This window comes from Oncorhynchus mykiss, chromosome 16 (assembly GCF_013265735.2).
Source record: "Oncorhynchus mykiss isolate Arlee chromosome 16, USDA_OmykA_1.1, whole genome shotgun sequence".
Lineage (NCBI taxonomy): Eukaryota > Metazoa > Chordata > Actinopteri > Salmoniformes > Salmonidae > Oncorhynchus > Oncorhynchus mykiss.
The window spans coordinates 54,958,277-54,969,377 of NC_048580.1; the positions used below are offsets into that span (position 1 = coordinate 54,958,277).

Consider the following 11,101-nt stretch of genomic DNA (forward strand, 5'->3'; position numbering starts at 1 on the left):
ATCCCAGATCCAGAAATTCCTTGGTTTTTCTGGGTCAGTGGTAATGACATTTCTTCTTGAGTATAGGATACGTTATGTTATGGTGCTGGGTGTTGTGAATTTCCCCTCAGTCAGACTGTCACATAGCGAGGCTTCAGTGTACTATCTGTGCCATGACAGAGATTGTTGTGTTTTGAAAGTGTACTCTGACAGTAGGCCTATGGACATTTACAAATATAAGTAATGACAATAAGACATGTTACAGAGCATTGGTGTGAACATTTTGCTTGTGTTATTACATCATAAACACTTGCAATAGGCTATGCATAATATGTATGTATAGAAAGAAAAAATAAAGAATTAAAGAAAGACCGAAAGAAAAATATAAGAAAAGTGTAGAAACAAATAGTTGAGAATATATTTATTTGTTCATATGACAGCAACATTTAGTATTGACACAGAACATGTGCAACAAACAGGCCTGTGTTGTGAGTTTTCCTCCAAATGTTTGAAGAATGTGTAATTTCATCAACTACATTTCCCGAAATACATTGCTCTGGCTAGGGTCGCTGTTTTGCAGAGAAAGCACAATTCGGAGTGCGGAGTCCAAACTGTTGACGACAGCGAGGTGTTTATGTTACGTGAACTTTTGGATCTCGTCTGCAACGAATATACGATGTGGTCTCGGATTCTATCTGGCGGCCGCGGGTTCGGATTCGGTTTCCGAGTTCCGAGGGAGTGTCTACGTGGCGTTGGACTCGGAATAGCGAGGAGGCAGAAGAGGCATGCTTCAAGTTCAGAGGTACTGTTCCATCAACCTCGAAGACAAATTTCTGCTGCTCACTAAAACTGACCCATGCAGTTGGCCTAGTGCTGGGAAATTTTGAATATTAATTGTTTCAGATCCTCCAGAACGTAATTTGTTTATCTGTTCATATGTTTTAGATGTATTTAGTCGTCAAACCTTGATTTTTTAACAATGATTTTGTTGCATAAGCTATTGCAATATGACAGAACGGCGATCATATTGCGCTTGCCCATTTGCTCCATGGTTTTTTCCCCTCTTATTTGTGGCACGCTTGGTCATGCAAATCAAATCTACATCTGTCCCCGCAGAATGCCCCCGAGCCCGCACAGATCACTTCGCTTGACTGACTGCTGCAGATTATGGCTTTATTAAAAGTATAATAGTGGCTTGTCAGGGTATAGATAGGTCTGCCTCAGATCCCCCATCTCTAGAACTAGTCTATTGAATGAACACTATCTTCCATTTATACTCTAATCAGTTCTAGTGAGATTTCATTGAATAGTTTAGGCTGCTGAAGACTTCCTGATTTACTGTCAAATGATGAATGTAGTGTAGTGTAGTGTAATGTCTTGGCCCACTGCAGGTCAGGATTCTTTACAGGAATGGACCTTGGATTGTTACTATCCAGTTGAAAGAGTTCGGCGTTGATGCTAATCAGTTCTGAGTGGGATAAAGTATTTTATTAAGATCTTGTTTATGCCTCGCGCTGCCATTTACCGTAGGAAAGAATGTATGTAAGGAAGTATTCATATCCCTTGACTTTTTCTGCATTTTGGTAGGTTACAGCCTTGTTCTAAAATTGATTAAATCATTGTCGTACAGGTGTGCCAATACAGGTTGACACCTGTATTTGGGGAGTTTCTCCCATTCTTCCCTGCAGATCCACCCAAGCTCCGTCAGGTTGGATGGGGGAGTGTTGCTGCACAGTTATTTTCAAGTCTCTCCAGAGATATTAGATCGGTTTTAAGTCTGGGCTCTGGTTGGCCCACTCAAGGACATTCAGAAACTTGTCCCGCAGCCACTCCTGCGTTGTCTTGTCTGTGTGCTTAGGTTTGTTGTCCTTCGCCCTAGTCTGAGGACCTGAGCGCTCTGGAGCAGGTTTTCATCAAGGATCTCTCTGTACTTTGCACTGTTCACCTCCCCGACCAAGGCCCTTCTCCCCTGATTTCTCAGTTTGGCCGGGCGGCCAGCTCTAGGAAGAGTCTTGGTGGTTCCAAACTTCTTCCATTTAAGAATTATGGAGGCCACTGTGTTCTTGTTGACCTTCAATGCTGCAGACATTTTTTGGTACCCTTCCCCAGATCTGTGCCTCGACTCAATCCTGTCTCGACGCTCTACGGACAATTCCTTCGACCTCATGGCTTGGTTTTTGTTCTGACATGCACTGTCAACTGTGGGACCTTATATAGACAGGTGTGTGCCCTTTCCAACTCATGTCCAATCAATATAATTTACCACAGTTGGACTTGAATCAAGTTGTAGAAACATTTCAAGGATAATCAATGAAATCATGAAGCACTTGAGCCTAATTTCGAGTCTCATAGCAATGGGGCTGAATACTTATGTAAATAAGGTATTAATCCTGTTTTTGGTTTGTCATTATTGTGTGCAGATTGCAGAGATTTATTTTAATTTTAATACATTTTAATACATTTTACATGCTTTCTGGTAAGTTTTGAGTACAGTACTGGGTGGGGTGAATATATTTTATATGACACATTATTTTTTTGTTAACTAGTAAATAGTAGCCTACAGCAAAGTGTGTTTAAATAATTTCTAACTTAACCATTTCTGCTGGTTAGTTTTTGCTACCATGTGGGTTTTAGCTTGCTTGAGCCTGCTAACTGAGGAGTGTTAATTCACCTGTTGCCATACATGTTTCATTTAAAAATATATATCTTACAAAGGAGTTGTTTAATCTAACTGCTTAACTATTTATCTGTACATGGAATTGTATTTTTTTTCTCTTTTTTTCTAATCTTTACAGGAAAATGCCACAGGTACTATCTGATGTGTGGAGAAATTTCACTGCAGCTAATGTAGAAGGAAAAGCTGTGTACATTTGCGAATAGTGTGCCAAATCATATGTGAATGATGCAACAAAGATGCAGAGTCATCTGGCCAAGTGCATAAAGTTCCCTCAGCGCTCACAACAAGCAACCTCTGACAAAAGTCCCTCTACATCTATTCGAGGTGAAAATTATGAATCAGACACCGTATCGACAGCAACAGCTCATGGTCCTCCTGGAATCAAAAGTTTTTTTGACTCAGTAGAGGAACGTAGTCGGTGAAATGCTGGTGAATGTCTTGCACAAGCTGTGTATGCAACTGGTTCACCTCATACTCACAGGCAATGTGTATTGGAAGAGATTTCTGAATGTTCTTCGCCCAGCATACACTGCTCCAACCAGACATCTTTATCTACTCATTTGCCAGATGTAGAGTTCAAGTGAAGGTCAAGCAAATCATAGAGAAAGCAGACTGTATTGCTGTCATCTCTGATAGGTGGTCGAATGTTTGTGGGCAAGGAATAATTAACTACATCATCTCCACCCCTCAACCAGTATTCTACAAGAGCACAGACACAAGGGACAACAGACACACCGGTCTCTACATTGCACATGAGCTGAAGGCAGTCATCAATGACCTTGGACCACAGAAGGTATTTGCACCGGTGACAGACAATGCTGCGAACATGAAGGCTGCTTGGTCTAAAGTGGAGGAGTCCTACCCTCACATCACACCCATTGGCTGTGCTGCTCATGCATTGAATCTGCTCCTCAAGGACATCATGGCACTGAAAACAATGGATACACTCTACAAGAGAGCCAAGGAAATGGTTAGGTATGTGAAGGGTCATCAAGTTATAGCAGAAATCTACCTCACCAAGCAAAGTGAGAAGAATAAGAGCACCACGTTGAAACTGCCCAGCAACACCCGTTGGGGTGGTGTTGTCATGTTTGACAATCTCTTGGAGGGGAAGGAGTCTCCCCAAGAAATGGCCATATCACAGTCTGCCGATATGGACAGCCCCATCAAGAGGATCCTCCTGGATGATGTATTTTGGGAGAGAGTGGTAAGCAGCCTGAAACTCCTGAAACTTATAGCAGTAGCCATTGCACGGATTGAGGGAGACAATGCAATCCTGTCTGATGTTCAGTCACCTGGTGGAAGGGACTGTGGATCTGAGGCTCTTTCCCCTGTTGCCTCCATCATCCACCAAATCCCACCAACATCAGCCACCTCAGAGCACAATTGGTCCTTGTTTGGGAACAGACACACCAAAGCACGTAACAGGTTGACCAAATCAAGGGTTGAAAAATTGGGGGCCATCTGGGAAAATGTGAGGCTTTTTGAGCCTGACAACGAGCCATCCTCAACAAGGTTGGAAAGTGACAGTCCAGGGAGAAGACACGGAAGCCCGAGAGGAAGACAGTCTAGAAACTATAGCGTTGATTATCATTTTAAAAATGTATGTTGAAAACGTTTTTGGGAGATGCGATGGATCATTCAGTATTCACTGTCTTTTGTTGTTCAGTGAAATCATCCCGTGTGAAGAGTCAACTCATTTAATTAAAGTTCAATTCGTAACTAAATAGTTTAAAATATATATATATTGGAAGGATTTTATCATTTGCAATTATGTCTACTTATGATAAGGTAAAAGGTTTATGTTTCTGTCTCTATATGATATGGTAAATATATCCAATGCAAAAACATCTACATTTAAATGTTATTAATATTAATTTGCATATATTTACCTTAATTCCCACTGAAAGTTTCCACCTCTGAATATTCCCCAAAATGTGCAACCCTAGCTGTAACGTAACAAAATGTGGAATAAGTCAAGGGGTCTGAATACTTTCCGAAGGCACTGTATGTGTGCCTATTGTTCACTCTTACAGTAGATGAATAAGAACAGGGAGGCACCCTGAACACTTAGCACATCGTACCCATCAAGCAGTAGGGATTAGTTAGCAGTGTTCGTTTAGACTACACAAAGAGAGAGAGATGACTTTGGAGTTGTTTCACAAAATACTGAACCCGTAAGCAGGCCAACATCGGCCCCCAAAGTGCATGGCTGACTGATAAGAGCAAGCAGTGGCTGGGTTAATGGTTAAAGGTGACAATGGTTGTAGTAGAAGAAGTCTGCATAATAACTTGGGTGTATTTGATTAATGTTGCGCACCAGACTTATACTGTACACTGCGGCTGTTGAAAGAGGCACATTTATCACCAACATTAATACTGTTATCTATTATAGGACCTGCATTTGTTATGGTTATGACGAAAACATTAATATTTCAAGTCAGACCTGCTGTTGCCCTCTTTACACTAATGAGTTCTCACCTACAATGATAGGACAATCAGTTGTTTGAATCAGTTACATGAATTACATGAACTTCCATGACTCTACTAGCCTGGTCCCAGGTCTGTTTGTGCTTTTGACTACTCCATTGTCATTGGCACGACAATACCATAAGAAGTTGGCAGGTGGGCAGAAACAGACTGGCGACCAGGCTATGACTTTTACATTACTGATACCATTACAGTAATTGCGGTACAGCAGCATATGTTACAACAATAAAGACCGAGTGTTTTCCTCCTGAGCCAGGCCTGTATGAGGAAGACCACTCTGTTTGACTTCCATCGGGACCAGGGGGGTAAGATGGTGGAGTTTGCTGGCTGGAGCATGCCTGTCCAGTACAAAGACAGCCACATCCACTCCCACATGCACACCCGCCAGCACTGCTCCATCTTCGACGTCAGCCACATGCTACAGGTGAGAGGCATTTCATTTAGCAAATTTGCATGGGTCGATATTGTGTGCTCATTCTATGGGCTATACCATCTATTGTGTGTCTCAAACAGAGCAAAGTCCACGGAAGAGACAGAGTCAAGTTTATAGAGTCTATGATCGTTGGAGACATAGCAGAGCTGAAGGACAACCAGGTGAGACAAATGCCTGCAAGCAAAAAGACACGCACGTACACTTGTTTCTCCCACACACCGACACACTCTTCTCACACTTATCTCCAGGGCACGCTCACCCTCTTCACCAATGACAAGGGAGGAATAAATGATGATCTTATCGTCACCAAGACAGACCAAGGCTACCTCTACGTGGTGTCCAATGCTGGCTGTGCAGACAAGGACTCTGCCAACATGAAGGTCAGTAGTCCACAGACCTCATGTGTTTGACGACCATCACTCAACGTTTTGGATGGATTTGTAACGCTTTGATGAAGTGTCATGTCTGTTTGTGTTTCATATATCTGATCCTTTCTGTGTTCATGTAGGCTAGACTAGCCAAGTTCAAAGCAGAAGGTCACGATGTGGAGCTGGAGTTTCTGGAGGAATGTTTGATTGCCGTTCAAGGTAAGTTCTCTTATGGCAACGTCAGTTCTACTCGACCTACAGTACCAGTCAAAAGCTTGGACACACCTACTCATTCAAGGGTTTCTTTATTGTTACTATTTCCTACATTGTAGAATAATAGTGAAGACATCAAAACTATGAAATAACTCATGGAATCATGTAGTAACCAAAAAAAGTGTTAAACGAATGAAAATATATTTTATATTTGAGATCCTTCAAAGTAGCCACCGTTTGCCTTGATGAAAGTACCCCCGCCTTTTTGTTTTTTCACTGCTGCTACTCGCTGTTTATTATCTATGCATGGTCACTTTTAGAGGTCGACCGATTATGATTTTTCAACGCCGACACCGATTATTGGAGGACCAAAAAAAGCCGATATCGATTAATCAGCTGATTTTTATATATATATATATATATATATATATATTTGTAATGACGATTACAACAATACTGAATGAACAATGAACACTTTTATTTTAACTTAATATAATGCATAAATACAATTTATTTAGTCTCAAATAAATAATGAAACATGCTCAATTTGGTTTAAATAATGCAAGAACACAGTGTTGGAGAAGAAAGTAAAAGTGCAATATGTGCCATGTAAAAAAGCTAACGTTTAAGTTCCTTGCTCAGAACATATGAAAGCTGGTGGTTCAATATTCCCAGTTCTTCAATATTCCCAGTTAAGAAGTTTTAGGATGTAGTTATTATAAGAATTATTACACATCGACTATTTCTCTCTATACCATTTGTATTTCATATACCTTTGACTATTGGATGTTCTAATAGGCACTTTAGTATTGTCAGCCTCATCTCAGGAGTTGATAGGCTTGAAGTCTTAAACAGCGCTGTGACTCAAGCATTGCTAAGAGCTGCTTGCAAATGCAGTAACGTTTGAATGAACTCTTACGAGCCAGCTGCTGCCTACCACTGCTCAGTCAGACTGCTCTATCAAATATCAAATCATAGACTTAATTATAATATAACACACAGAAATACGAGCCTTTGGTCATTAATATGGTCAAGTCTGTAAACTATAATTTTGAAAACAAATCGTTTATCCTTTCAATGAAATATGGAACCGTTCTGTATTTTATTCAACGGGCGGCAACCCTAAGTCTAAATATTGCTGTTACATTGCACAACCTTCAATGTTATGTCATAATTATGTAAAATTCTGGCAAATTATTTCGCAACGAGCCAGGTGGCCCAAACTGTTGCATATACCCTGACTCTGCATGCAATGAATGCAAGAGAAGTGACACAATTTCCCTAGTTAATATTGCCTGCTAACATGAATTTCTTTTAACGAAATATGCAGATTTAAAAAATATATACTTCTGTGTATTGATTTTAAGCAATGCATTGATGTTTATGGTTAGGTACATTCGTGCAACGATGTGCTTTTTTCGCAAATGCGCTTTTGTTAAATCATCCCCCATTTGGCGAACTAGGCTGTGATTCGATGGTAAATTAACAGGCACCACATTGATTGTATGCAACACAGGACAAGCTAGATAAACTAGTAATATCATCAACTATGTGTAGTTGACTAGTGATTATGTGAAGATTGATTGTTTTTTATAAGATAAGTTTAATGCTAGCTAGCACCTTAACTTGGCTCCTTGCTGCACTCGTGTAACAGGTGGTCAGCCTGCCACGCAGTTTCCTTGTGGAATGCAATGTAATCGGCCACATTCGGCGTCCAAAAATACCGATTACCGAATGTTATTAAAACTTGAAATTGGCCCTAATTAATTGGCCATGCCGATTAATCGGTCGACCTCTAGTCACTTTGCAAATTACCTTGACTAAACTGTACCTCCGCACATTGACTCGGTACCGGTAACCCCTGTATAAATCCTTGTTATTGTTATGTAATTTTCTTGTTACTATTTGATTATTTTATTTGAGTCTTTTTCCCCTTTAGTTTATTTAATAAATATTTTCTTTACTCTATTTCTTCAACAGCATTGTTGGTTAAGGGCTTGTAAGTATTCAGCGCATGTGACAAATAAATGTTGATTTGGCCAACTGAAACAGAGAGGAACTACCTGAACTTGTCCCATAAGATATTTTTGTTTTCCGTTGCAAATCATTTTGCTACTATGTGTACTAAAGAATATGACCCTGTAATGTCCTCCTCAGGTCCCTCCATGGCCAAGGTGCTCCAGCCGGGATTGACAGATGACCTCAGCAAGTTGACCTTCATGACCAGCACTCTGGCCACTGTGTTTGGGATCCAGGGTTGCAGGGTGACCCGCTGTGGCTACACTGGAGAAGACGGAGTGGAGGTGGTCCTCTCACTCTCTTTTTCTTTGTACTTCAGTAGAGATGGATATTTTTCTGTGCTGTGTGCATTTCTTTCAAGAATCCTTTGTCTGAAAGCAATTGGCATTTGTAAAAAAGAATGTGTTTCTTTCGTTGTGTTGCAAAATCATCCTCCTGTTCAGATCTCAGTGCCTAAATCTGGTGTGGTGGCCCTGACGGAGCGCCTGTTGGCCAACAGTGAGGTCAAGCTGGCTGGACTGGGGGCGCGAGACAGTCTGAGACTGGAGGCAGGCCTCTGTCTCTATGGTAACGACATCGATGAGACCACCACCCCTGTGGAGGCAACACTGGTGTGGACCATAGGTGACTCCCCATTATTATACACTCCCTGTGTGTGTGTGTGTGTGTGTGTGTGTGTGTGTGTGTGTGTGTGTGTGTGTGTTAATTGGGTTGTTTGATGGACTTGCAGGAAAGCGGCGGCGTCAGGCGAAGGATTTCCCCGGTGCTGAGATAATTGTCCCCCAGATAAAGGCAAAGACGACGAGGAAGCGTGTGGGCTTGGTGTCCACGGGACCCCCTGTCAGACAGCACACCCCCATTCTCAGCCCAGAGGGAAAGGTCATAGGTCAGTTAGAGGATCTCTACTAGCTATTACAAGATATAATATCTGAATAATCATACGTAAGAGTTTGATTATGCCTACTTAGGATCAGGATACCAGGCCTGATGATTTTCTGTTATTGTTTGTCATTGTTATTAGGCCTACAAATTTAGGCCTGAAATTTAGCTGTGTGTGGATTGCTGTTGAGATTAGATTCAGCTTTCTTTTTATCAGTTATTATTATTTTTTCAGGTGAGGTCACCAGTGGTTGCCCCTCCCCCTGCCTGAAGCAGAACATTGCCATGGGTTACGTGGATGTGGCGTACGCCAAGAATGGAACTCCCATTCAGGTGGAAGTGAGGAAGAAGGCAGTGAAGGCAGTGGTCACCAAGATGCCCTTCGTGCCTACAAACTACTACTCTGGCCATTAGATCTGTCCCTCAATGGACACCTGGCTTATGAGATCAGCCTGCGAACAGTACCCTGATCGGACAGACTGCCTCCTAATGACAGCAAGAGATCAGTCTATCAGAACAAATGCTGCCCCCTTGTGTTTACCTTGAGCAGTGACACTCAAACCTGAAGGACTGTAAGGCTTTCTTTAGCGATAGAGAATGGGTTATGAGAGTGTGTGGCCTTGCCTACACCCAAATCTCCACTCAACTACACAAATACAGCTACACTCTTGAGGATGAGGCTTTTCACTCCTGTTATCTGAAGCTTGTTGATGGTCTTTAGACCACAGTGAGTTGTGTGAATGAGCCATATGGTTTGAAGGACAGGGATCTCACTGACCAGTCAGCAAAAGCAGCAACACGTGCTATGTAAACCAAGAGACACAGGAGAAAGTCACGTTCTCAGGACTGCTGAGCAAAACATTTTCTCCTGTCTAATAGTATGAATCTAATCTAGCATTTTACAGGCTAAGTGGCACAATGACGTGTTAATGTTTACTAATTGCTAACTTAATACTAAATGTCAGCATGAACAAACAACTCTTCATATGATTCCAAATTGCTTTTGTGATACTTTGTCTTTAGGCTTGTACCACGATCCTAGTTGTCACATTCCCAACAAACTAAAACTAAACAATATATACAGTAATGTGTGGCAAAACTCCAATACCTTGCTTGTAACTACTGTGAAGTATCTTATAGAGGTGTTCATGGTCTTGCATCTCCCCTCTACTATTGAAATATTGTCTCAATGTTTTTGATATTCACTTTTGTTCATGTGAATGCCTTAATTTGTATAGCAAGGTAATGATGTAGTTTGTATCTGAAACCCTCATTTTCCTTGTAATATAGGTTATAATTCACATAGAATTAAATATTAGAATTCAGGGTAATTCATAATATATTATACCTTTCTCTTTGTTGGGGAAAGCCATAACTTTGGAGAATTGTCATTGCACATGACTCCACTAGATGTAAGTTAAACATCTGTCACTAATGTTGTTTGACAATTGCCAAAATGTATAGACTACTGTATTTACTGCTGATTAATGCCCTGTATATTGTATTTCTAACATTCAAGATTTTGTTGTTTGCAAATTATTAAACACGATTTTCCCATTATTTGGTTATTTTATCATGTATCTTATTTGTGTACTGTGTGGATAATTAAGCTTGAAGTTCCTTGGCTTACACATCACTGACAATCTGAAATATTCCACCTACACAGACAGTGAGGTGAAGAAGGCAGAACAACACCTCTTCAACCCCAGGAGGCTGAAAAAATGTGGCTTGGCACCTAAAACCCTCACAAACTTTTACAGAGGCACAATCGTCGTTTGGTACGGCAACTGCACCACCTGCAACCGCAGGGCTTGAAATCACTGGCCACTTTTATAATGGAACACTAGTCACTTTAATAATGTTGACATATTTTTTCTTTGTTCATCTCATATGTATATACTGTATTCTATTCTACTGTATTTAGTCTATGCCTCTCCGACATTGCTCATCCTAATATTTATATATTCCTTAATTCAATTATTTTACTTTTAGGTTGTGTGTATTGTTGTGAATTGTTAGATATTACTGCACTGTCGGAGCTAG

The 11,101-nt window shown here is 40.9% G+C and overlaps 1 protein-coding gene across 1 annotated transcript; it reads left to right on the forward strand.

Moving 5' to 3' along the window:
• The first annotated feature begins 518 nt into the window (after positions 1-518).
• Positions 519-10,618, forward strand: LOC110492324 (aminomethyltransferase, mitochondrial). Its single transcript, XM_021566543.2, has 9 exons — positions 519-781; positions 5,403-5,570; positions 5,660-5,740; positions 5,828-5,959; positions 6,088-6,166; positions 8,318-8,463; positions 8,623-8,803; positions 8,910-9,065; positions 9,294-10,618. The coding sequence occupies exons 1-9, from the start codon at positions 614-616 to the stop codon at positions 9,470-9,472; spliced, it is 1,290 nt and encodes a 429-aa protein (XP_021422218.2). The 5' UTR covers positions 519-613; the 3' UTR covers positions 9,473-10,618.
• The last annotated feature ends 483 nt before the right edge of the window (positions 10,619-11,101 follow it).